The 24,746-nt window shown below is 37.6% G+C and overlaps 1 protein-coding gene across 1 annotated transcript in view; it reads left to right on the top strand.

The window, feature by feature from the left end:
• LOC132132835 (netrin receptor UNC5C-like) overlaps nt 1-24,746 on the top strand; it is a 168,644-nt gene that overhangs the window by 106,587 nt on the left and 37,311 nt on the right. Inside the window, exons 3-4 of the mRNA XM_059545364.1 lie at nt 485-628; nt 11,853-11,956. Of these exons, the coding sequence (XP_059401347.1) occupies nt 485-628; nt 11,853-11,956 (248 nt within the window). The remainder of the gene's footprint in view (nt 1-484; nt 629-11,852; nt 11,957-24,746) is intronic.

Genomic DNA, 24,746 nt, shown 5'->3' with positions numbered 1-24,746 from the left:
TTTAAGCAGATGTGTAGTAAAATCAATGATGAATAACATCGGATGGATTGTTGACGTGCTAAACTCTGTATATTTAAAAAAAAAGTTGCTTATTTTATAAAAATTACTTTATATAATTTTATATAATAATAAATGTAATTTTCATAATTATTTTTAACATGTATATTTTTATTTTTATAATTGAAAAATAAAAGCAGATGCACTGTAAGTCGCTTTGGATAAAAGCGTCTGCTTAATGCAAACATTTAATTAAATTTAATGTGTGGTTAAGTCTCTAACGCTAAGCTTTTCATTACATAGTTGCAAAATAAGTTTTGTTACTGACTCGTGCAGTCTTGGAGATCCAGTCGTTCTCTGTTTAAGTAGATGAAGCTGAAAGTACTTTACAACATCCAGCTGGTTTCAGAAAACACTTGATAAACGTGTGTGTGAGCTGTTTGACTGCACATCCTCAGCTCTTCTGTGTGTGTGTGTGTGTGTGCAGGTCTGGTGGTGCGCGAGGCCAGTATCGAGATCACCCGTCAGCAGGTGGAGGAGATCTTCGGTCTGGAGGATTTCTGGTGTCAGTGTGTGGCCTGGAGCTCAGCGGGAACCACCAAGAGCCGCAAAGCCCACGTCCGGATCGCCTGTGAGTCCAAACACACCACAGCACACGCCTGACACACACAAACAGGAGCCGAGACCATGTGGAGGAGCGAATGCTGACGTGTTGCCTTGACATTCTAGTGGTGGTTTTCCTAATTTAGTGTTACTAACAAAAGCAGCATCCTTAATCGCAGCAATCACGGCGCTGGTGTTTATAAGCAGCTGCTGATCTCACGCCGTCCAACAGTTCATCTGTCGTCCCTAATGCAGACGCCACCCTTTTCCTAAAAAGATTATATCCAAGGACAGAATTCAGGCTTGACGTCGCCTGTCTCACTGTTTCTCTCAGACAGTACAGTGAGGCCATCCTTAAAAATATTCTTGTTTGCCGTAACCCGACCGACCCTGTCAATTTAGCACCGACTCAATTGTTTTTTTTTTTTTTGCTTTTAGTCCGACCGACTTGCCGATTGTAAATTTGCGTTAAGACCGACCAATTATTTTTTTACTCTTCAAACAACTAATACAAACGCAATAAAATACTATTAATTATATTTAAGTAAGTATTGTAAATATATAAATTGCCTTGGCCTACATACAGATGAAGGCTATCTTCTTTAATAAAAAAAACGTGACATCATCTGTATTCACACGGATGTCACACTGTGTCCTGTGCGTTCGCTTCGTCTCAGACTCTCACTCACTGTCAGAGTCAACGGTTCGCGCTTGGTAATGATGGCTGCGGCTGCAGTAAACTAAATGTTCGCGGTCACTGTTCAAAGTCATACGGGATTTTACAATCGATTTTTTTCACAAAAGTGACAACCCAAGAAAGCAAAGTAAACGTTCTCTCATTTGTAGGTTGCATTGATACGTAGCGGTGGATGCAAGTAAAACAGTACCTCATTTTTTTTTCTCACCTGAAATTCATGCAATAAACATGTTTTTGACAAAGGTTTAAATTTGTTTGTGGTCTATATAGCCGGCATCAAAATGAGGTTTGCAATGATGCGCCCGAAGGCACGGGTTGAAGACGCAATCAGTGATGTCACGATATGCTAATTTGTTTAAATTCATACCGACGTCATCACATCACAAAAATGTATTTTTTTTTTACGTTGAAACTTGAAAAAAAAAATATAGACCGACCTACCGACCCTTTTTTTCCAAAAAAATTACTGTTACTGCAAACCAAAATATTTTTAAGGATGGCCTGATGCTAGAAGGGTGTGTGAATGTGATTCAGTAGATCGGGAATCAGTTTTTATCAGGCAAACCCCTTTAAGCTTAAATATATTTCAACACATTTGCATGTTCACAGGTCTCTAATGTCATTAAAAGATCACATGACATGCAAGTAAACAGATGTAATATTTAATCTTTCGATTAAAAAAAAAATGTAATGTAGGTTTTATGAATATGTATTTATGGCCTCAAAAAATCCTTTGTGCATCCCTACAAACAACCAAATATATATATATATATAGTTTTAGTAAATCATTAATTTTCTCACTAGGCTGATTGGTTTGAATTACACTGATTCAAACTAATACCAAATGATTCATTTAAAGAATCTGTTCATAAGAGTCTTTTGCTTGTGAATCACGTTCTGTTCTAATGATCGTAACCGTAGATTCAAATCTGAATGAGTCTTTATTCAAATGTCCTTGCTTTGCTCCGCTGACCGCCGACTCTCTCTCTCTCTCTCTCTCTCTCTCTCTCTCTCTCTCTCTCTCTCTCTCTCTCACACTCTCTCTCACTATCTCTCTCTCTCTCTCTCTCTCGGTCTCTCTCTCTGTCTCTCCCTCTCTCTGTCTCTGTCTCTCTCTCTCTCTCTCTCTCTCTCTCTCTCTCTCTCTCTCCAGAGGCTAATTGAAACAGCAGCGATCATTTGCCCTTTTTCAGTATCCCGTATGTGACAGATGTTTTAATCAGGGCCTGAGTAACACTCCGGAGCGATAAATAAGCAGCAGTTTTGTTGTTGTGGATCGCTGATCAATGGAAACACCATAAAGTTCAGGAGCTGTAGAAGGCTGGCGTTTTAATGGTGAGCGTGATTTGTGAGCGTGTCGCGTCGAGCACTTCCAGTGTGAGTTATGAGAAGACGAGCTTCGATCCACACGCAGACACTGTTTAACACAGACTCACACACAATAACACACTCCTGTACTACTCATGCTAGTGCTGCTGTGTGTTGCATGTATCCAATACTTATATACCAATGCAATACAATATACAACCAGAGCACACTGTGTGGAATACTGTATCCCATAATGCAAAGCACTTGACTTAACCTTCCATTTACAGTGTGATGAATGAACTGGAAGTGTTAGCTACCTTTGTTTTACAGGCTTTTACCTGATCAGACTGCCAAAAGATTCAACACAATTTGTTTTTAAAAGCAAATTTATGAATTATTTTTAAGATGAAAGCTAGATGCTGGTTATTGTGTTTGAAAAATATATTAGTAGTATTTTTAAACTGTCTCAGGTTACGTATGTAACCATAGTTCCCTGAGTAGGGAACTTCGAACTGCGTCCTCTAGGGGGCGCTTTGGGGAACACCTCGTCGTGACCCGTGTCTGAAGCATACATTGAAAAAACACCAACTTGTTGGCTGGTGACAGCCTCCGACGTCACTACCGGCGCGACTATAAATCAGCACGGGGAGAGCACGTCATTATCTTCTTTGTCTGAAGCTTGCGTCCGAAGCATGGCAGGGAGCTAGAGGACACAGTCTCTCGTTCCCTACTCAGGGAACTATGGTCACAAACATAACCTGAGACAGTTCCCTTTTGAGGGAACTTCGAACTGCGTCCTCTAGGGGGCGCTTTGGGGAACAGTATACCCACGCCGCCATGCTGAGGGGAGTGCAGGCCAGAATCATGGTCAACACTAAGTACCAACTCTACCATTTCCATGGGAGTTGCCCCTGGGACGTTTAGACGGCTGTCTGTGACAGTACCCCTTATGGCCAAAAGGCCTAAGCTACATACCCAACTTAATTGTTAGGGCCTCTGCCCAGGGTAGAGCTAAAGGCTTGGAATCAGGAAAGATTCCTTTAAAGGGATACGGCTAAGAACCTAGCATTTCTACCAAGTCTTGCCTGTCACACAGGGGCTACCGCTAGCTTACGCATAAGTTTGCTGAAAGAGCTGTCTTAACAGTTCTCTAGTAGCAACACCCTGTTTAGATAGGTATCCGAGGATACATAGGTGGAGTGGCGCCCAAGATGAACAGGGCTTTTTCCATCTCAAGAAAGGGCACGAAGCAACCGCGCTAAGCCCTCACCATATAGGATTTTAGAAAGAACGCAGAATACTAGTGTGCGAACTTACCACAGTGTGGATTTCAGAAAGTGAAAGACTTCACGTCCACACTTACCATAGCATGGATTTTCAAATACTGTTCTAAGGAGGGGCTCTCGTGGCACTCCGATAGAGCAGATCATAGATGGAATGTTGTATCTCAAAACAGTATGATTGAGAGTCATCAACTCGATCTATGGAAACAATACTGGAGCTCTCTGGGGAAAAAAACGAGAACTCCGTCTCATACGAGAGGAGAACTCCGGTGTGACAGTAGCGCGCTCATAGGCGACCCTTTTTTGGTATGGAATGGAGCCCAAGGAACCAAGGTCTAATCATCTCAAGAAAGGGAACGAAGCGGAGCGCAAACTTACCACTTGTGGATTTTTAGAAAGTGCGCAAAGTGTTCAGGTGCACACTGACCACCATGTGGTTTTGAGAAAGTACACAAAGCTTAGCGTGTGTACTTAAAGGTTCCTAAGCATTGCAGAGGTGCTGAATCTCACGGGAGAGGCAAGCTCAATTTCACAAACCTCGGGCGAGGGGAGCATCACCTGAGGCAGCATATACAAGAAGACTTCTGTAAGTGCCACCTCCACTTCCCGCTAGATGCGACAGCACCCCTAAACGGCCAGGAGACCCCTCGGGGTGACCTGGCCGAACATCCATGAAATTCCCTGCAGTGCTGTGCCAGGCCTGATGATCATGGAGGCTCCCTCAGAAACCTGAATACACATAAGTATATACAGAGAGGGTTACATTTACTCACCCACCCTCCTGCGCCGGAGCCCCGCTCAAGGGGCGCCTCCTTTTAGTCTGGACCATCAGTCAGGTGGTTGCTATGAACATAGAACCATAAAAACATTATAGGTCCAGCATAGGAGACTGTTATGCGAGAGGTTTCCACCTAACCTCGATCAGGTGGAGAGCTGGTGGTTACAGGGGAATTAGTAAGGGCAGTAATAGTAATAAAAGCAGAAGTTAACCCTCTGAAGTCGATTAACGCATATACGCGTTATGAGGCTATTTTCTCCTGATAACCTGTTAGACTCCACAGGGTTAAAAATCCCCAAAGGGAACAAGTAGATACCTCGGTATCACTCCGATTCGGACGAGAACGCTGCCTCGTCTAGATCATACCCCTTAGGTTCTGCTTACCTCCTCGTGACCCATGATTCCTCTAATCCCTGCCCGCAGGTGAGGGAGGAGTGCGAGTTGCGACACTAGCCTTCTGTGCCCATCTTTGATCCTCAGATCGAGACAGGCCAGGACCCCTATGTTGTTAAGGCTCAGACCTGGACCTTCGTGAAACGAAGGATCTGAAAGCAGCAGAGCGCGCCTTCGTCTCCCTGAACTTCTCAAATCGCTGTCTCAACGGAAATACAGAAAAGTTCAGAAGGCGAAACCGGAGCATCGAGCAGAAAGCATTTTCTTTCCTCCCGATGTCTGCCATGTTCATCCACAGATGTCTCTCCACTGCCACCATGGCAGCCATAGTCCTCCCCATGGCGGAGGCGGCCTGCTTGGTAGCACGGAGAGAGATCCATGGTGCGGCGCAGCTCAGCTACCTGATCAGAAAAAGGCCCCTGCCTCTATCCAGGTCTCTTAGCAGATCAGTCTGATATGCTTGAATTACCAGCATTGTGTGTAATAAAGCCACAGCCTGACCTGCTACTGCGTATGCCTTGCCATTTAAGCGAGATTATTTTCTGAAGGGGTTTAGATGGCAAGGAGGGAGATTAAGAGAGGATGTTTCCCCTGCAGAAAGAAAAAATTGTCACATATTGTATTTATAAAATTTTTAGCTCTTTCTACAGGGGGCATTCCCTCCTAGCCGCTTTCGCGCATCACCTCGATGTCGGCAGATTACTTTCATGCCGAAACCGATGGATGCGAGAAGAAAACAGCATCTTTCATTTCTTTTTAATCTCTGTATGGAGATCATGCACAAATGAAGCTCACCTGAGCTGGAGGGCTATGGTCAAAAGGTAATTTTCGCTCAATAACCTCCAACAGCTCTACATACGCAGGGCAGGAGAATTGAGAAGGCTCAGCCTCAGCTTCTTCACCATCCTCAAATATCTCCTGCTTTTCCTGGTTAAAAACCCAGCAGAGCACTAACCTCAGTATCAGAAAGTGTTAAAGATATAACATCATCCTCCCGAAGCTCTCTCTCGTCCGCCACCCTTTTTTTTTTTTTTTACGAGTGCGAAAGGGAAAGTCCCTCTTTAAACCATTCAGACAGATCCACCTGTATTCTCACAAGTTCATTTTCTTCCATGCCTCAGCGCGGACAGATCCTGAACCGTGGGAAGCAGAAGAGAGACGAACGAGAGCGGAGCTTTTTCCATTAAAAAAACGCTCACAATGCATGCAGATTGCCTCCTCAAAGACATCGCGTGTGTGCTCTTCACCCAAACAAATGACGCAAAGATCGCGTGTGTCATCGGGTGTCAAATAACGTCGACACGGATGCACACATCATCTAAACACTTGCTAGTTGTCGCCATGATAAACAGAGAAAGTTTGCCTTACCGGTTCTTTCAGATGCACGCTTCAAACAAAACAGTCAGTGAAGATAAAGAAGATAATGACGTGCTCTCCCGGTGCTTATTTATAGTCGCGCCGGTAGTCACGTCGGAGGCTGTCGCCAGCCAACAAGTTGGTGTTTTTTCAATGTATGCTTCAGACACGGGTCACGACGAGGTGTTCCCCAAAGCGCCCCCTAGAGGATGCAATTCGAAGTTCCCTCGAAAGGGAACTGCATTTTATTTCTGATCACTGCAATCCTTCATGCATCATGTTCAGAAGGGAATACTAGCTTACTGTACTATTCTTTTAGTCAAACAAAAAATGCATTATTCCCTGATGAATGCTTCAGTCATTGTCACATACTATTGCATGTTTAATTCAGCATCCAGATAAAATAGTTGCATTTTATAGTCTAATTTTGTGTAAATATTTATTTACTGCTTCAGCCTGATCTAATAATAAATCATAAAACATGTTCAAAATCACAGTTGACATTTCTTTGGTTAGACTGCATGGAGGTTGAGTGCAGTGCATTGCGTTATGGGATATAACATATTCCATGCAGCATGCACGTTAATAGGTCATCTTGGATATTTCATGCATATAGAAAATTTGCATAATGTACATGTATACAAATACTATATATACTGCAGCAATCAAAGGCGTAGTGTGCTATTCCAGTCTCAGTGTGTACTGAGGCCTGTGCTGTGGGTTTGAACACTGATCTGGATGCAGACTTTGAGATAATTATATTTCACTGTATTTTTCATATAAACGCAACCTTGGTGCTGTGTTTCTGAAAGTCTCGAGACTGAACCGAAGCATCTATCATCTCCAACCTTGCATTAATTTATAATGGGCAGAAAGGTTGTGTTGTGCTACATATCACAAATGGCATTGTAATGCATTTGGCCCATTAGAGGCGGTAATAAATTCAACGTGTGTGTTTGCTCATTTCCACCCTGTTCAGCTCTACCGTACATTATTCACCACTCTGGTTTTTGGCACAGGAACAGGACAAAATATGGAATGCATTCTGTCGAAAACCCCATAGTGTTTAAATTGAGCCACTCGGTTCAACCGCTGCTAATGTGGCAAACAGCATACAGAGAATACCTGCTAAAAACTAATACTGAGGAGAGCTTTGATTTAACTCAGAAACTATACAGATGGTGGAAACTTTCCTTGTGCCGTTGGCCAGGATGTAATGAGTCAAAGGAACATGCGATTGCAGTGCCAATGAGAACCAATGTCGTTTTCATTGAATTCATCGTGTAAAGGTTGAGAGCTGCAGGATTTAGTGCTAAAGAAGGCAGAAATGCAGTGTCTGGCTCCAGACTGGATTTACAGTCGCCGTCGGTTCGAGCTCACGTGTGTCATAACACAAGCGATTAATTGTGGCCGCAGCGGGGCGAGTGTGGCGCAGGCCTCGAGGGATGGCCTATAATGGAATGAAAACCCTGGTAATTGTTGTGAGTTGTTTAAACTGCCAATCGCAGTGCGGCATGTCGACTGACTCACGCTTTAAGCAGCCTCTCAGCCGCAGTTATTACTGTAATGGGCTCTGATGCGACTCGTTTCTGTGTGCTAAAACCATTTCCTGCATATTCATTTCACTTTTATTGGGGTGGAAACAGCACTGGGCCACAGAACTCAGAAATCTGTTTTCAGCCTTCTGATGATATTCTGCATTCTGTTTTTACTTTTTGAAATGGTATTTCTTCCCCCATTATTTCATGCAAACAGCCAGGTTTACTTGCATTTTGAGCAAAATTTTGACATTAAACACTAAAGCTAGTAAAATATAAAAACTTGTTTAATACATGTGAAACACGGTAAAATCGGCATAAAAATTATCATAGGCCTTTTCATGCTTTTGCATTAAACAAATATATATTTATACAACTAACAATAAAAGGCTATTTTCATCATTTTACATCTTTAAAATCTTTAGCTTCAAATAGAAATAAAATGTTTAATGCAAGTAAAACACTGAACAATTAACTTTTTAAACAAATATAATCTGACTTATTTTCATGAATATTATTAATGAGTTCAAATAAGTAGATTCACAGTGTTTCATGCAAGAAGAAATAACAGGAAGTTTCATTCAAATCTGTTTAAATTAATCTTAGACTTATTTTATATATTACATATTATTTATTATATATATTATATATCATATTTTAATTATCAGTCAGCCTGTTAAATTCCACACGTAGATTTCAGTGATTTTCTTCTAATAGCTGCAGATATGATATGTGTGCTGTTGGCACACTCTTCACTTCAGTGACACACCGACCTACAGCGTCCTCTTACTGACCTCAGATCAGAACATTTATACACTTATGTTGTTATTATTTATTCATTATTCCAAAGAAAGGTCATTTGACAGAACTGCTGTTTGACATATTGCTGTTGAATGTCTTCATGAGAAAAAATGACGATTATTTTTTTTTATATCACATCATAATGTACATAGCAACAGGGTTATTATAGTTAACTAAAACCATTAAAAAAATAAAGTAAACTTATTTTATTTCAGCTGATTTCTCATTTTTATTTAGTTTAATTTTATAAACTACAATAATAAAATGAAAAGTGGTTTAAAAATTAAAAAAAAAAAAAAAAAAAAAAAAAAATATATATATATATATATATATATATAACAACTGAAATGAACAATTAATAACCATATAGACACAAAAACAAAACAACAAAGTTATATTGAATTAAAACTGAAACAGAAAATCTTAAATAAAAAAAAAATAATAATAACGTGTGTGTGTACAACACTGAGTTAACAAGCACTGGCTCTGTTTCATAACACTTATAATAATCCATCCATCAAATATGCATGAAACGTTCGTTCATCATCAGCGCACGTCTCCTGTTTCTGCTTGTTTGGATCGTTGATTCTGTGCCTCCGATCCAATTTTAAGCAGATTCTCTGTTTCACGTGTGTAGAGAGGACAATATAATCTTATAAAAACAGGCCAGATGTAGTATACTTAGTATAAAGTAAAGAGATCCTATTTTAGAACTATTAACAGTATAATTTTATAGTACATCACAATAAAGACTCAAAAAAGTTGTACCAGTTTTTGATATTCCTCTCATTCAAGTGTATGGCGTTGTACTTGTATCACGTCTGTTACCCACATAGTGGATGTGACTGACGGCACTTAAAAAGGATTTCCTTGATTGTCATTTTCTCTTCAGGTAGCACGTTGTCTATCTCTTTTGAGAGCACAGATGGATGAGGCAGAACATAGTAGTAGTAGAACATAACACACGCAGCGGCCTCTCCTTCTTTAGATCTCTCCGTATCTGTCGTGGTCTGTGGAGCTGGATGGCTGTAGAGGAGACAGACAGAGACGGAGGGAGAAGGAGATGGAGGAGGCCCTCTCATCCATCACTGTCAGCATCAAAGTCCCGCCCCTCTCTCTGATTGACAGCACATTCAGCCACTCGCTGTCAGTCGGCCTGATCCGCCTTGCTCTCATTCGGTAGCAGAGATATCACAGAGTCATCTAGATGTGTTTGAGTCGAAGAAACTCAATAAGTGTCAGACATATGAGTCAATATGGAGGGATCTTTCATTTTCATTCAACAAGTTAATAAGCACATTTTGACAAGCACACTTTGTCTCAATCATTTTTGGTTATAGAAACATTTGTAACTTTTGTTGAAAATATTGTAAATATTTTATATTTTAAACAACAAACATTATATCACATATATGAATTTTTATAATTATAATTTATATATAAAAACTAAAACCATAAAAAAAAAAATATATATATATATATATATATAAACTGAAACCTATTTTCTGAGGCAACATTTCTCATTTTCATTTAGTTTATCTTGCTACTAAAATAACTAAAACTAAAACTGAAAAACAATTAAAAAATGCATAATAATGTAAAAATTTTTTTATAAAAATACATAATACACAACTAAATAATGAAATGTTTAACTAACATTAAAATGAAATCAGAAAATGTAAAAATAAAATCTAATTCAAAATATCAGCCAAAGCTATAATTAAAGCTAAAATAGCAGTGCGATGGAGACTAGTGTAAAGTCAGTGTTAAACTGTCATCGATATTCAGCATGAAGCAGAAACAGCGAACAGCTCTGGTCATCAGCATGTGCTGCCACACGCTCCTCGTCCCGAGTCATGCTTTATCCACGCTGGCAGTCAGATGTGTCCCGGGAAAGCAGAAGGTGTGTGAGGAGCTCAAGTGAATGCTGAATGAACTCCATCTGTATTCCAGCAGAAGCTGAGAGGAAAGATGGGCAGCACTCTTCAGTATTACATCTCATGATGTGGGAGCAGATTCACTCATCACTGTCTCCTGTTCACACGCTGAAACCGTACTGTAGCTGGGCTTTACACGCAGTCATATCTATACAGCATTAATGCTTTGAGTATTATTTTTATGCTCTGATGCTGCTGCTTCTGCACTGATGCCAAATGTGTTTATTTTATTCATTTGTAGTAATGTTTGATTTGTGTCCATAAAAGAAGTTAAAAGAAATAAAATAAAAATATTTTAGTTACTGCAATGTAATATATATATATATATATATATAAAGAGAGAGAGAGAAAGAGAGAGTCACTGCACTGTAAAAAACAAAATAAATAAATGTAAATAAAAGCAAAGATTTTTTGAGTTATGTTGATTTAAAATGTGTTAATTGTCTTTTAGCAATTTCCAAGTGATATTTTTTTCACCAGTTTTTTTTTCAGTGTAGATTATTGAAAGAAAGTACTAATTTACAAAGGGATTACGTAATAAAATAATTTTGGATTTTTTTTTTTAAATACACACTGACTCCTCTTACTAATAATTTGGTCAATTACAAAAATGTTGTCAATTTTAATTTACTAAATCAGATTTTAAAAGTCTAAATTGTATTTGCTCTATTTTATTGTAATTCCTTTTTATGTATGTAATGTATCTTTTATATAAAATGATTATTATTATTATTTTTTTTATCTTTGTTGATTTTTGTCAATTAGCTGTTGCAGGCGCATTTACAGTATCAACCAAAAGTTTGAAAAAGTCTCTAATGGAATATCACCACAAAATATTGTGCAGCACAACTGTTCAACATTGATAATAATCAGAAATAGTAATCATCATATTTTCATGATTTCTGAAGATCATGTGACACTGAAGACTGGAGGAATGATGCTGAAAATACAGCGGAGCATCACAGAAATAAATTACACTTCAACACAGATTCACACAGAAACAGATGTTTTAAATTATAATAATATTACACAATTTTTTACTGTATTTTTTATTAAAATAAAAGCAGCCTTAGTGAGAAAAAGAGACTTTTGACCAGTACTCAATATGTGTTCACTCGCATGCATTCATGCTGAAAACATTCATCTGTGTTTCTTTCACAGATCTCAGGAAAACATTCGACCAGGAGCCTCTGGGAAAGGAAGTGTCGCTCGAACAGGAAGTGCTTCTCCAGTGCCGCCCGCCAGAAGGAATACCTGCTGCTGAGGTACCGGCTCATCCGTCTCACACACACACACACACACACACACGGAGCGCGGCACTCTCCGCTGATTAATTTGAAATTGAATTAGAGATTAACATTTGTTACGGAGCAGAGGCAAAGTAAACTGCTCTGCAGCTGATGTGTAGGTAACTCAATCACCTCAACTACCTGCCAGACTTTGTTGAAAACATTTAGCTCAGCGGCCACCTGTTAATTCCTGTTTAGCTACACAGGTCACATCGATTCGGACATCAGGAGTGGGCTGTCAGACAAACTAACAACACCAGAAAGTTTGAGCTAAATAGGATTAATAGATGGTGGCTGGAAAGGATTTTCTCAAAGCATCCGGTCTTTTTTTTTTTTTTTCAAAGCGTCAATCCTTGCAATGACAGCGAGAGTAGAGTGGGCTGCAATCCACAAGCCAAACCTCCTCCGGGCAGCTTAAGCCATCTGTGGACAGATTTGGAAGGCAGGTTTAACATAAACGCCTCTGGCTGTGTGTTTTCCTGTGCTTTTAATCATCTTAACACTTGTTATAACCAACACTGTTAACTTAAGGCTATCTTTAGCTCGCTTGCATCCTCAGAAGGCAAGGCTTTACTGAAGATTACTGTGAAAAAGTATTTGGGCTCATCAGGATATTCAAATTAACCTTCTGTGCTGTTCGGTCACTTTTGACAAGAAAATGTGTAATTTTCTTTTTTTGCTTCATCGGAATGGTATGAAACTGGTACAAAAAGGTTTTGATACTTGCTATGTGAACACACACTCACACACACACAAAAAATCACAGCCATGAAATTACTATAAAAAAGACACTTAGCAAATTACTAGTGGAGGTGTTTGGTACTGCGCCCATACAAAATCTGACTAAAAGCTATTTTTTTTATGATATCAGCCTCAAATTTGGAACAAAACTTGTTTATATTTATAGCATCAGTTATCTCACAGTTTTAAAGTAAAATATGTTTGGAAAAATAAATATTTCATATACAAAAAAAATAAAAAAATAAAAAATATATATATATATATATATATATATATATATATATATTGTGCATTCTTCATAATAATAAGCTACTATAACTTTTATTTTTAAATATACCAATTTTAAGATTTACCCACAGTTTAAGTTGTAACATTAATTTTCAGGTCTGTGTTTAAATAGTGGTTTCCAGGTAATAAATCAATCATAGCTATTCCATAATTATAATTTAGTACCAAAAAAATCCTTAAAATACAAAATATATATTAAAAAAAACCATTATCGAACTAAAATATTGCACATTCGTGTCATTTGAAATAAAACATAAATAAAATAAAAATAAATGAATGCCATTACAACTTCAAATGCATCTGCACTGCAAGTGATGTATATTTTAGGCACAATATTGTCTAATTTCAGCAACAAAAATAGTTTCAAACAAAGTTACAGCTGATGCATGTAAGAGCAAAACGTAATGAGCGAATCTGCTTTTTTGAACGAATCAGGCGAGTCAGTGATTCAGTGACAGTGATTCAGCTCAGCTGCTTTGAGCGAATCGATTGAATGATTCAGTTAAAAAGACTGCATTTTTTTTAAAGAATTAAGTAATTTTAATAATTGTATATTTTGGTCACTGATCAGAAGGTGCTCTTAAATTTGACCACTTCTGAACTGTTCAGCATAGAGTCCTGGAAGAGTTCAAGCGAGTCTTTGACAGAGGTGGGATGTGTTTATATAAGCACCTCGGATATTCAGAGCAGGATTGCTGGTGGAATATTCTAGAGAAGCCGGAGCGTTTAGCCGTGTGCAGATAATTGCGTCTTTCATGCGGCGCTGTTGCTTTTCACTCAGGTTTGGATGTTTCCTTCTGAACGATCACAGAATGACTTTCGGCTTTTTCTTGCTGCAGGGAAAGTTGTTTATTTCCTGTTTGGGCTGGAAAAATGGGAAAATGTGAAACAGCCTTGTGAGTTGTGAGTCATGAATGCACTCAGAAATAAAATAAGTATCAGTGCAAGGATTGGATGTTTCAATGCAGTCGTGCAAGAAAAAGTGCATGGGTTGCACAGATATAATTTGTTTGCTAAATTGATAAATGTAAACCTTAGTACAAAAAATTTTTTTTTTTTTTTAAATCTTTAATTTATTTAATTCTTAATTTTATTTAAAATAAAAAAAATAACAAATCATAAAATTAAAAGCAAATCTAAAATGTAGATTTTCAGCATTTATTATTATTAGTATTGTTATTTTAAATTCTTGAAAATTTGTTCAATTAAAAATGCACCTAAATTATTTATATTCAGCATTTATTATTATTTAAAATGATTAAAAAAATTATTACAATTATTAAAAATGTATCTAAAATTTACTGTAAATGTTCAACTTTTATTGTTTTTATTATAATTATATTTATTTATTTTATTATTTTTATTATCTATGCAGAATCACTCCAACAAATTCACCCCAGTAACTCTAAAATTATTAATTATTCTAGAATATAACTGGGTGAAAACTCCTGTATATATATTTTTTCCTTTTCTTAGCACTTCAAAACAAAGTATCACAGTTTTTCCAATAACCTACAGCCCTAGTTTGGTTCTTTACTGAAGACTTTCTTAAATCCCTTCGCATAATGACTGAATATATGGTTCAGCATTCATCCGTTATCACATTTTCATCAGTCAAAAGCTCTTTGAATGACTGTCCAGCAGCACTTAACCAAACACGAGCTCCATTCAGTGAAAACCAGAGAGCATTATGGGTCAGATGAGAGCGATCTCTCCGGGGAGGATGCTGATTGGCGCTGGAGCTTTGATTCGCTCTGAAAGGACCCACGCTTGACCTGGAAAAGGCGAGTGAAGTGACCAGAAGCCGGAAAGCTTCATTGCAGGTGGAGATGCTGACAGAACAAATGAACCGTAATCAGAAGGGAGCCGTTTCCCAGCAATTCCACCAACTCAGAACAATTTCTTCCTTTATCAGAGGAAGGACCTGACTCACCACACAACAGCCCTCGCTGGCAGCAGAAATATCTCACTCTCACATTAAAAGCAGTGTGCGTCGGGGAAGATTGTAGATCACAGATGGCGCCCGCTTCATTTGACTTGGCATATTCTGCAGAAGTTATTTTCTTCCTTCTGTTTCTCAGCTCAAACATGATTCGATCACAACACATATCCATATATCTCTGCTGCTTTTGTTTAGCATCTACTGTAGCATCACTCCTTGTATTAATATTATAGTTGAAACAGTGTTATTTTAGCATCATTGAGATACTGTTATAGTTTGTTAGGATTTTATATATATATGGAGAGGTCATTTACAAAAAACTGATTTTCAAAAATCATGTTTTTTCATTGTGCATTACAATTAATCTCAATCAAACTGCTGCAAATTTCATTTTTAAAGGAATTGTTCACCAAAAATAAGAATTTGCTGTAAATGTGCTCCCCTTCAGACCCTCAGATGTAGATCAGTTTGTCATTTCATTAGGTTTGTAGAAATGTAGCATTGCATCAGTGTCTTATCAATGGATGCTCTGCAGTAAATGGGTGCCGTCAGAATGAGAGTCTGATAAAAACAACACAATAATCCACAGCACTCCAGTCCATCAGTTAACATCTGGAGAGCTTCTTACTATCTGCTTTTTGTACATTTATATGTCCACAAAGCTAATTTCAGCATGCATCTTAAGGTTTATAGGTTCATAAAAACATGCATTCATTATTGTGTGAAATCCTATCACTTCGCTCTAAATGTGACAGCCGTCTGCTTCTCAAATCAAAGCGATTCGCTGTCTCTCGTTCTCTCCGTGCAGCATTGCGGAGGACGGGAGGAAAGATTCAGGCACGTAATGAGAAGAATAACAAGTCAGGAATTGAATTACATGGATCACGCAATGCAATAAGAGCTCTTTCTCTCTTGGAGAGCGTAAATAGGACGCCGCAGGGCCGTGAACGGCACGTCGTTAGAGCTGCAGGTCCACCGTTAATAACATCCTGCACATTCACAGAGGCAAATAACCAACTGGCCTTCTGGGTAACTAGATCCAGAGAGAGAGGATGCTGAATGTATGTGCAAATAAAAGAACACAATTCAAATGATTTCAGTCCATTCTGCTGTTAAAGATGTTGCTGAAGTGTCAGTGTTTGTTATGGAGCTCAAGCGTCACGTTCACAGACGCTGATGGGTCACGAATCACGTCTGAAACTTGAATTATTTCTGAAAGTGTTCACTGATGATATTTGCTTCTGTAGAGACAGGCGGAGGATTTCATCTTTGTTTCTGAGAAAGTGTTTTAGAGCAGAATTCACACTTAAAAATGGCACTTCGTATAAACCTGACGTGAAAATCTGGAGGAAAAAAACGTGAAGCATTGCAGATGACAACATCTTAACTCTTAGACAACCAGTTTGAGTCCGGTAATATGATTTTGTAGTCTCTTCTGCTCATAAAGCTGAATGTACTTGATAAAAAATAGAGAAATATTATTACTATTTAAAATAACTGTTTTCTGTGTGAATCTGTGAATCTAAAGTGTAATGTATTTCTGTGATGCTCCGCTGTATTTTCAGCATCATTCCTCCAGTCTTCAGAGTCACATGATCTTCAGAAATCATGAAAATATGATGATTTACTGCTTAAGAAACATTTCTGATTATTAGCAATGTTGAACACAGTTGTGCTGCATCCTTGATACAACCCGAATTACCCAAGTTTTTTAAATTTTAATAAAATGAAATCTAAAGGAATTTCAAATCACATGAGCCAATATTTTATTCTCAATAGAACATAGATAACGTAGCAAATGTTTAAACTGAGAAATTTTACACTTTTATCCACTTAATTAGCTCATTTAAAATTTAATGCCTGCTACAGGTCTCAAAAAAGTTGGCACGGGGGCAACAAATGGCTAAAAAAGCAAGCAGTTTTGAAAAGATTCAGCTGGGAGAACATCTAGTGATTAATTAAGTTAATTGATATCAGGTCTGTAACATGATTAGCTATAAAAGCTTTGTCTTAGAGAAGCAGAGTCTCTCAGAAGTAAAGATGGGCAGAGGCTCTCCAATCTGTGAAAGACTGCGTAAAACAATTGTGGAAAACAATGTTCCTCAACGTCAAATTGCAAAGGCTTTGCAAATCTCATCATCTACAGTGCATAACATCATCAAAAGATTCAGAGAAACTGGAGAAATCTCTGTGCGTAAGGGACAAGGCCGGAGACCTTTATTGGATGCCCGTGGTCTTCTGGCTCTCAGACGACACTGCATCACTCATCGGCATGATTGTGTCAATGACATTACTAAATGGGCCCAGGAATACTTTCAGAAACCACTGTCGGTAAACACAATCCGCCGTGCCATCAGCAGATGCCAACTAAAGCTCTATCATGCAAAAAGGAAGCCATATGTGAACATGGCCCAGAAGCGCCGTCGTGTCCTGTGGGCCAAGGCTCATTTAAAATGGACTATTTCAAAGTGGAATAGTGTTTTATGGTCAGACGAGTCCAAATTTGACATTCTTGTTGGAAATCACGGACGCCGTGTCCTCCGGGCTAAAGAGGAGGGAGACCTTCCAGCATGTTATCAGCGTTCAGTTCAAAAGCCAGCATCTCTGATGGTATGGGGGTGCATAAGTGCATACGGTATGGGCAGCTTGCATGTTTTGGAAGGCTCTGTGAATGCTGAAAGGTATATAAAGGTTTTAGAGCAACATATGCTTCCCTCCAAACAACGTCTATTTCAGGGAAGGCCTTGTTTATTTCAGCAGGACAATGCAAAACCACATACTGCAGCTATAAGAACAGCATGGCTTCGTCGTAGAAGAGTCCGGGTGCTAACCTGGCCTGCCTGCAGTCCAGATCTTTCACCTATAGAGAACATTTGGCGCATCATTAAACGAAAAATACGTCAAAGACGACCACGAACTCTTCAGCAGCTGGAAATCTATATAAGGCAAGAATGGGACCAAATTCCAACAGCAAAACTCCAGCAACTCATAGCCTCAATGCCCAGACGTCTTCAAACTGTTTTGAAAAGAAAAGGAGATGCTACACCATGGTAAACATGCCCCGTCCCAACTATTTTGAGACCTGTAGCAGAAATCAAAATTGAAATGAGCTCATTTTGTGCATAAAATTGTAAACTTTCTCAGTTTAAACATTTGCTATGTTATCTATGTTCTATTGTGAATAAAATATTGGCTCATGTGATTTGAAAGTCTTTTAGTTTTCATTTTATTCAAATTTTAAAAACGTCCCAACTTTTCCGGAATTCGGGTTGTAAATAAAAGTATTAATTTCTGTCCATAAAACCTAAAGTTTTGATCTTCTGAATAGTTTGCAGTAAACGTAAAGCAAATAGAATATTTTCCTTTCCAGAAGTCAGTAGCTTGATATTGTTGATGATTTTCATGCATCATTCATGAAATGAGTGGTTCATTGGATCAGATTTCTTCCTCAAAGTTAATAATGCTGTGATTCATCTCAGATCTGGTTCGCTTGACTCTTGAAATCCCTGTGGAGTGAATGAATGTTAGAAAAGCTTCCAGAAGCAGAGAAGTGGGCGGCTGCTCTTTGACTCCGTCGTGAGCGGTGGGCAGGTTTGGAGAGGTGTGTGTGTGTGTGTGTGTGTGTGTGTCTGTGTGAGAGAGAGAGAGACAGAGAGTGTCTGTGTGTGTGTGTGTGTGTGTGTGAGAGAGAGAGAGACACAGTGTGTGTCTGTCTGTGTGTGTGTGTGTGTGTGTGTGTGTGTGTGAGAGAGAGAGACAGAGAGTGTGTGTGTGTGTGTGTGTGTGTGTGTGTGTGTGTGTGTGTGTGTGTGTGTGTGTGTGTCTGTGTGTGTGTGTGTGTGTGTGTGTGAGAGAGAGAGAGAGAGAGACAGAGAGTGTGTGTCTGTCTGTGTGTGTGTGTGTGTGTGTGTGTCTGTGTGAGAGAGAGAGAGACAGAGAGTGTCTGTGTGTGTGTGTGTGTGTGTGAGAGAGAGAGAGACACAGTGTGTGTCTGTCTGTGTGTGTGTGTGTGTGTGTGTGTGTGTGTGTGTGTGTGAGAGAGAGAGACAGAGAGTGTGTGTCTGTGTGTGTGTGTGTGTGTGTGTGTGTCTGTGTGTGTGTGTGTGTGTGTGTGTGAGAGAGAGAGAGAGAGACAGAGAGTGTGTGTCTGTCTGTGTGTGTGTGTGTGTGTGTGTGTGTGTGAGAGAGAGAGAGAGACAGAGAGTGTGTGTGTGTGTGTGTGCGAGAGAGAGACAGAGAGAGTGTGTGTGTGTGTGTGTGTGTGTGTGAGAGAGAGAGAGAGAAGAGAGAGTGTGTGTCTGTGTGTGTGTGTGTGTGTGTCTGTGTGTGTGTGAGAGAGAGAGAGAGACAGAGAGTGTGTGTCTGTCTGTGTGTGTATGTGTGTGTGTGTGTGTGTGTGTGTCTGTGAGAGAGAGAGAGACAGAGAGTGTCTGTGTGTGTGTGTGTGTGAGAGAGAGAGAGACAGAGAGTGTGTGTCTGTGTGTGTGTGTGAGAGAGAGAGAGACAGAGAGTGTCTGTGTGTGTGTGTGTGTGTGTGTGTGTGTGTGTGTGTGTGTGTGAGAGAGAGAGAGAGACACAGTGTGTGTCTGTCTGTGTGTGTGTGTGTGTGTGTGTGTGTGTGAGAGAGAGAGACAGAGAGTGTGTGTGTGTGTGTGTGTCAGAGTGAGTCAGTCTCAGTGAGGTGAGTTTGGGCTCCAGACGACACACACACTTACCTCACCGCTAAATCAAAGAAACACATCCATTACACTGATGAACTGTTTTTAATGTCACTGCTGCTCCGTCCGTCTGACTCCTTCCTGTCTGATTCTCTCTCTTAGACACAGGCATTTGAATGATTTTAGATTTTATATGCAAAAAACTGTGTAAATATAAATCTAAATAAAGGCTTAATATTACTATTATATCTTTTTATTTTAAAGGGGTCATATAATGCTGCTAAAAATAACATTATTTTGTGTATTTGGTGTAAAGAAATATGTTTATGTGGTTTAAGATTAAAAAACACATTTTCCACCTACTGTACATTATTGCTTGTATAGAAATGTTACGCCCCTCAACATATACTGACATCAGAACACCAGCAAAACAGGACAAAAACAATAAAACCAATTACAAACAAGGCAGCTGTTGCATCCAGTGGGAACATAATTACTGATTATAATAACTTATAATGTCTTTTTATGCGTTGCGTTGCATATCGTGCTGCGTAAACATAAAACCATGTCTGCATTTGTGACCGGAGGAATGACAAACAACAAGCTCTACTGTACACTGCTCAAAACTTGTGTTTGAGTCATTGAGGCAAACCCTTTACATATGTATACGTCCTTACATACCGTGAGTCAGAAGCACCAGACTGTCCTTGTAAAAAGTGAGGAATAGTGGACATTTGGCATTTTTCAAATAAGCTTTTCTGCTTGGCCGATGTGTTTGAGGACTTTTATTTTGACAGCACACCAAACTTTTATTTTGATGGCGCTGAGAGCTCTCTCTCTCGTTCGTCGTTAACCGTTCTGTCTAATACGGATAGAAGTCTGTCTAATAATCAGAATGGTTAAACAAAGTAATTAATGTATACAGAAAGTATTATAACGATTGCTTTTATATTAGGCCTATTTGTAATAGAAAGGCAAACATTATAATACTTTCTCGTTTGCCGTCACCATTAAGCAAATACACATTTATATAATTTAAACAAATCTTTTTAATGACTAATGAACATTTAATTTCACAAACCTTGCAAACTCAGTGGAATCCAGTTGTGAGATCTTGTGAAGTGTGTGTGTGTGTGTGTGTGTGTGACCTCTTTAAAAAGGATATTTTATCAAATATATCCAATATTCATAGTATGTTTATTTATAGACATAGAAAACATGGTTATTTATCACATCACTGAGTATTTATAATAAAACAATATTACATGACATGTTATATTAATAAAATAACATTCTACTAATAATGTTTGTTTATAATTTTATTTACACACATAATGTATTTATTTATTGAGTTGCTGTTTTCAAGAGGTTTGTAAACTCTTGGAGGGAAGCAGATGCTCGTGTCTGTTCTAGTGTGTTTGTATGGAGTTGTGCTATAATCGTTTATTAAACGGGCGACCGTGTGTCCCGCAGCAGATGGAGTTCAGAGTGAGTGTTTGATCCGCCAGGTTTTGTCATCCCCAAAAACAATCTGATTATGCACCTGGATTATGCGGTAATGTAATCGTCTATTGTCGTCCCGCGCTGCTCTCGAGTTTGTGTTCTCGTCCACAGTTGTATGTGTTTCCCTCATGAACAAATGCTTGTATATTTAACAACGGTACTTCTACATCTAATTGTTTCCAGCTTTTCTTCAGCGTTTCTTTAACGGTGTTTTGGTAGTTCGAGGATTAGTGTCATTTTGTCTGCTGTAAATGGAGAATGATCTTAATTACACTCCAGATTATCTTCTGTCTTTGTCTTTTTACATGATGAGTTAGTGCTCATCTGATTATGAAATGACTGAAGAGACTCGGTGGATGTTATTCCTAAATGTAATCAAAAATACACGAGAGGAACTCATTGTTATTATTAATATTATGGGAGCAGCAGTTTTTAAAGGAAGTAAAATGTAGTAAAAATGGGGCTAAAAATCAATGCATGATTTTTCTTCTCAAAATTAATTAGGACAAATATTTATATATAAACTTAATTTATATTTTAAAATATTATAAATACTAATATATTTAATAATTTAATTTAAATAATGTTTAATATTTGTTATTTTTGATATTTAATAATATAGTACAATTTTTAATATTGAAGGTATATTTCATATATATTTAATATATTGCCCAGCTCGAGTTATTCATGTTATATTTATGATATATCTTTATATACTAATCCAAAATATATCTCAATAATATTCACAGTTATATTTAATGCATCAATGTATGTCATTATAAATATATTAAATAATATAAATTTTTAATACAATGTTTAATATTTAGATGATATCATATAACTTTAATTATTGATTCACATAGATTATAGATTTGCAGCTGGTGGATTGTTCATAGCGTTTTCTCACTGCAGCTAGAATAATTAAGTGTATCATATTGTAATCCAGAAAGGTTTATGCGTTTATGAAACGTGAATATAAGTTCCAGTTTTTAATATGCATTTTATTACAGATAGCTTGGGATTACAAAAAGTATCGAAGGGAGCATAGTTTCCCTTTTGGGTTAAAATAATTTCTTAATATGAAATTCGAACAGTATGACAATTAGAGATTTGAGACACTATAATCACATAGTCACGCAATGCTGATGTTGTTAACATTAACAGTTTGAGAAAAAAGTGTAACAATAATAATTTGCATGATTTGATGTGATATGAGCTAATTTAGATTCAATCACCATTGTTAGTGCAATTTATTGTATTGCTTTTTTCCTCAGTTTCAGACGTGAAAATTCTTATTTGGGTCATATATTCCAAGATGTAGGCGAGAATCTGCAACTGCATGTTTTCAAACAGAGATGGCGACAAAGAGGCAGAACTTACAAACTGCAGCTTTAAAGGGGTCATATGATGCTTTTTTTTAAGGATCATTATTTTGTGTATTTGGTGTAGTAGAATATGTTAAACATGCTTTAATGTTAAAAAAAAACACATTATTTTTCAAATATTGTATATTATTGTAGATCCTCTATGCCCCGCCTCAATCACGTTTTCTAAAAGTCCCTCCCTCTGACAAGAGCTGTTTGCTCTGATTGGCCAACTGACCCAGTGCATTGTGATTGGCCGAACACCGCAAGCACTCGTCGGAAATGTAACGCCCCCTTTCCATAATCACAAGCGTCTTCTTTCAAAATAAATGTAAAGAAGTTAATAATGTCCTTAGTTTTTTTACCATTAGCTCAAGCTGAAAGAGGAACAGAGTCACGTGAAAGACAACGTGATGAAGCTCGTATGTGTTTGCAGTACACACGTCTGCATTATGTGCAAATTACATATTCGCATACAAGTTGAGTGTTGCTTGAGTTTTGATCTCTGAATTATTTATGTTATTATAAGATGCATGCGAAAGTCTGAAACAGAAAATAATGGTTTGCATCTTGCCACTTTCTTGGTAAAGAAAACGCATTTTACTAAAATTAATCAAAACACTGTATTTAATTATAAATATATCATAATTATTTACATAATGTTTAATTTATTTAATATTAAAATATATAATTTTAATTATTATTTTTTATTTTATATATTAGTATTATACTTTAGACATGGCCTGGTTCTAGTCACTTATATGATATGTATAATATATCATTTTAAAATAATATATATATATTATTTTAGAACAGGTCCTGCAGTGATTATCATAAATATGTTTAGTAATGTAATATTTATTTATTCAGATATTGTTTAATAGTGATTATACATGCAGTATATTTATTATTTATATATTATATCATCCAACCTGCAGTGAGGATGTCATTATAAATATAATATTAAGTTATGTTAGAATTATTTATGTATTGTGATACTATCATATGTCCATTAGGCACTGTATTTATTATGTATTTAATATTGAGGTCATTATTGGTTTAGTTTTTCTGCTTCCTCCCTGAAGGCTCCTGCACACAAGCGGGGGACGCTCTTTTTCATGACCTGTCTTCTCGAGCTCATAGAATGGACTTCAGTGTGTGCAGAGAAAGAGCTCTGTGTTTTCATTTCTTGTCAGAGCGCTCAGATAAAGACGGGGTTCAGAGGTCACGCTCACACTGTTGCCATGACAGCCGTGCTTTCATTCAGGCAGCGGCTCGGGAAGCCGGGGTCCTGCAGAGTCAGTGGTGAAGGCCCACAGCGCTCCGAGAAAAGACTCGTCCAGGGAGATGCCAGAGGAATGGAAACTATCTTCAGTGGATATGAAAATCGACCCGCTGGGGTCCACGGCTATTGTACTGCGCTACTGGTGGCTTTAAAAGAGCCAGTTCGGCCAAAAATGAAAATACTGCTGTCAGTTTGTCATCAGAGCCCTGCTCCAAAACCCTGAGAATGACTGTATTCTGTGGAACAGAGAAGGAGATGTTTAGCAGAATGTTCATGCTTTGTTATATATGTATATATTTACATTTAACTGACACCTTTATCCAAAGTGACTTTCTAATGAAGAGAATAGAGGCAATCAAAACCAACAAAAGAGTTTATAATAATCTGTCATGTAAAAGCTCTGTGACAAGACTTTTTATAAAAAAAAAGAAAAACAAACAAATAAAACAGAAAAAGAATAGGGAACGCTATTGAGTCTTTTTTTAAATAAAAAATAACAAGTCAAAATAATAGAAAAATAATAGAAAATGGTAGTGTTAGAGGATCATTTTATAATAAATAAAAAGTAAACAAGAAGATAGAATGGAAAAATAATTTGTTTTTTTTTTCTTTAAAAAATATTTATTATATTGTTGTTTTCAAGATTGTGTTTATTGAAATGAAAAGTATATTATTTTATAAAATGACATATGTATATAATAAACATCGGCAATTTTTTTTTTTTTTAAATACATTATTAATTCTTATTATGTTTGAGATTAATTTATAATATTCTTATATTATTTCAGATTATTAAAATATGATTTATATTATGTATATGTATATTTTCATTCTTTTATCCAGCTATTAAATTTAGAAATATATATTACAAATTAAATAAAGTTTTTTTTTTTGTTTTTTTTTATCAAGAAACTCATAGGGCTTTGGCTCTACGTGTTGGCTGTCAGTATTTATTAGTATTTAATTTCATTGTCTCCAGAGAGAT

Source organism: Carassius carassius, chromosome 49, assembly GCF_963082965.1.
Source record: "Carassius carassius chromosome 49, fCarCar2.1, whole genome shotgun sequence".
NCBI lineage: Eukaryota > Metazoa > Chordata > Actinopteri > Cypriniformes > Cyprinidae > Carassius > Carassius carassius.
Note: the sequence above shows the minus strand (reverse complement) of the source record. Positions and strands in the feature narration are given on the sequence as shown.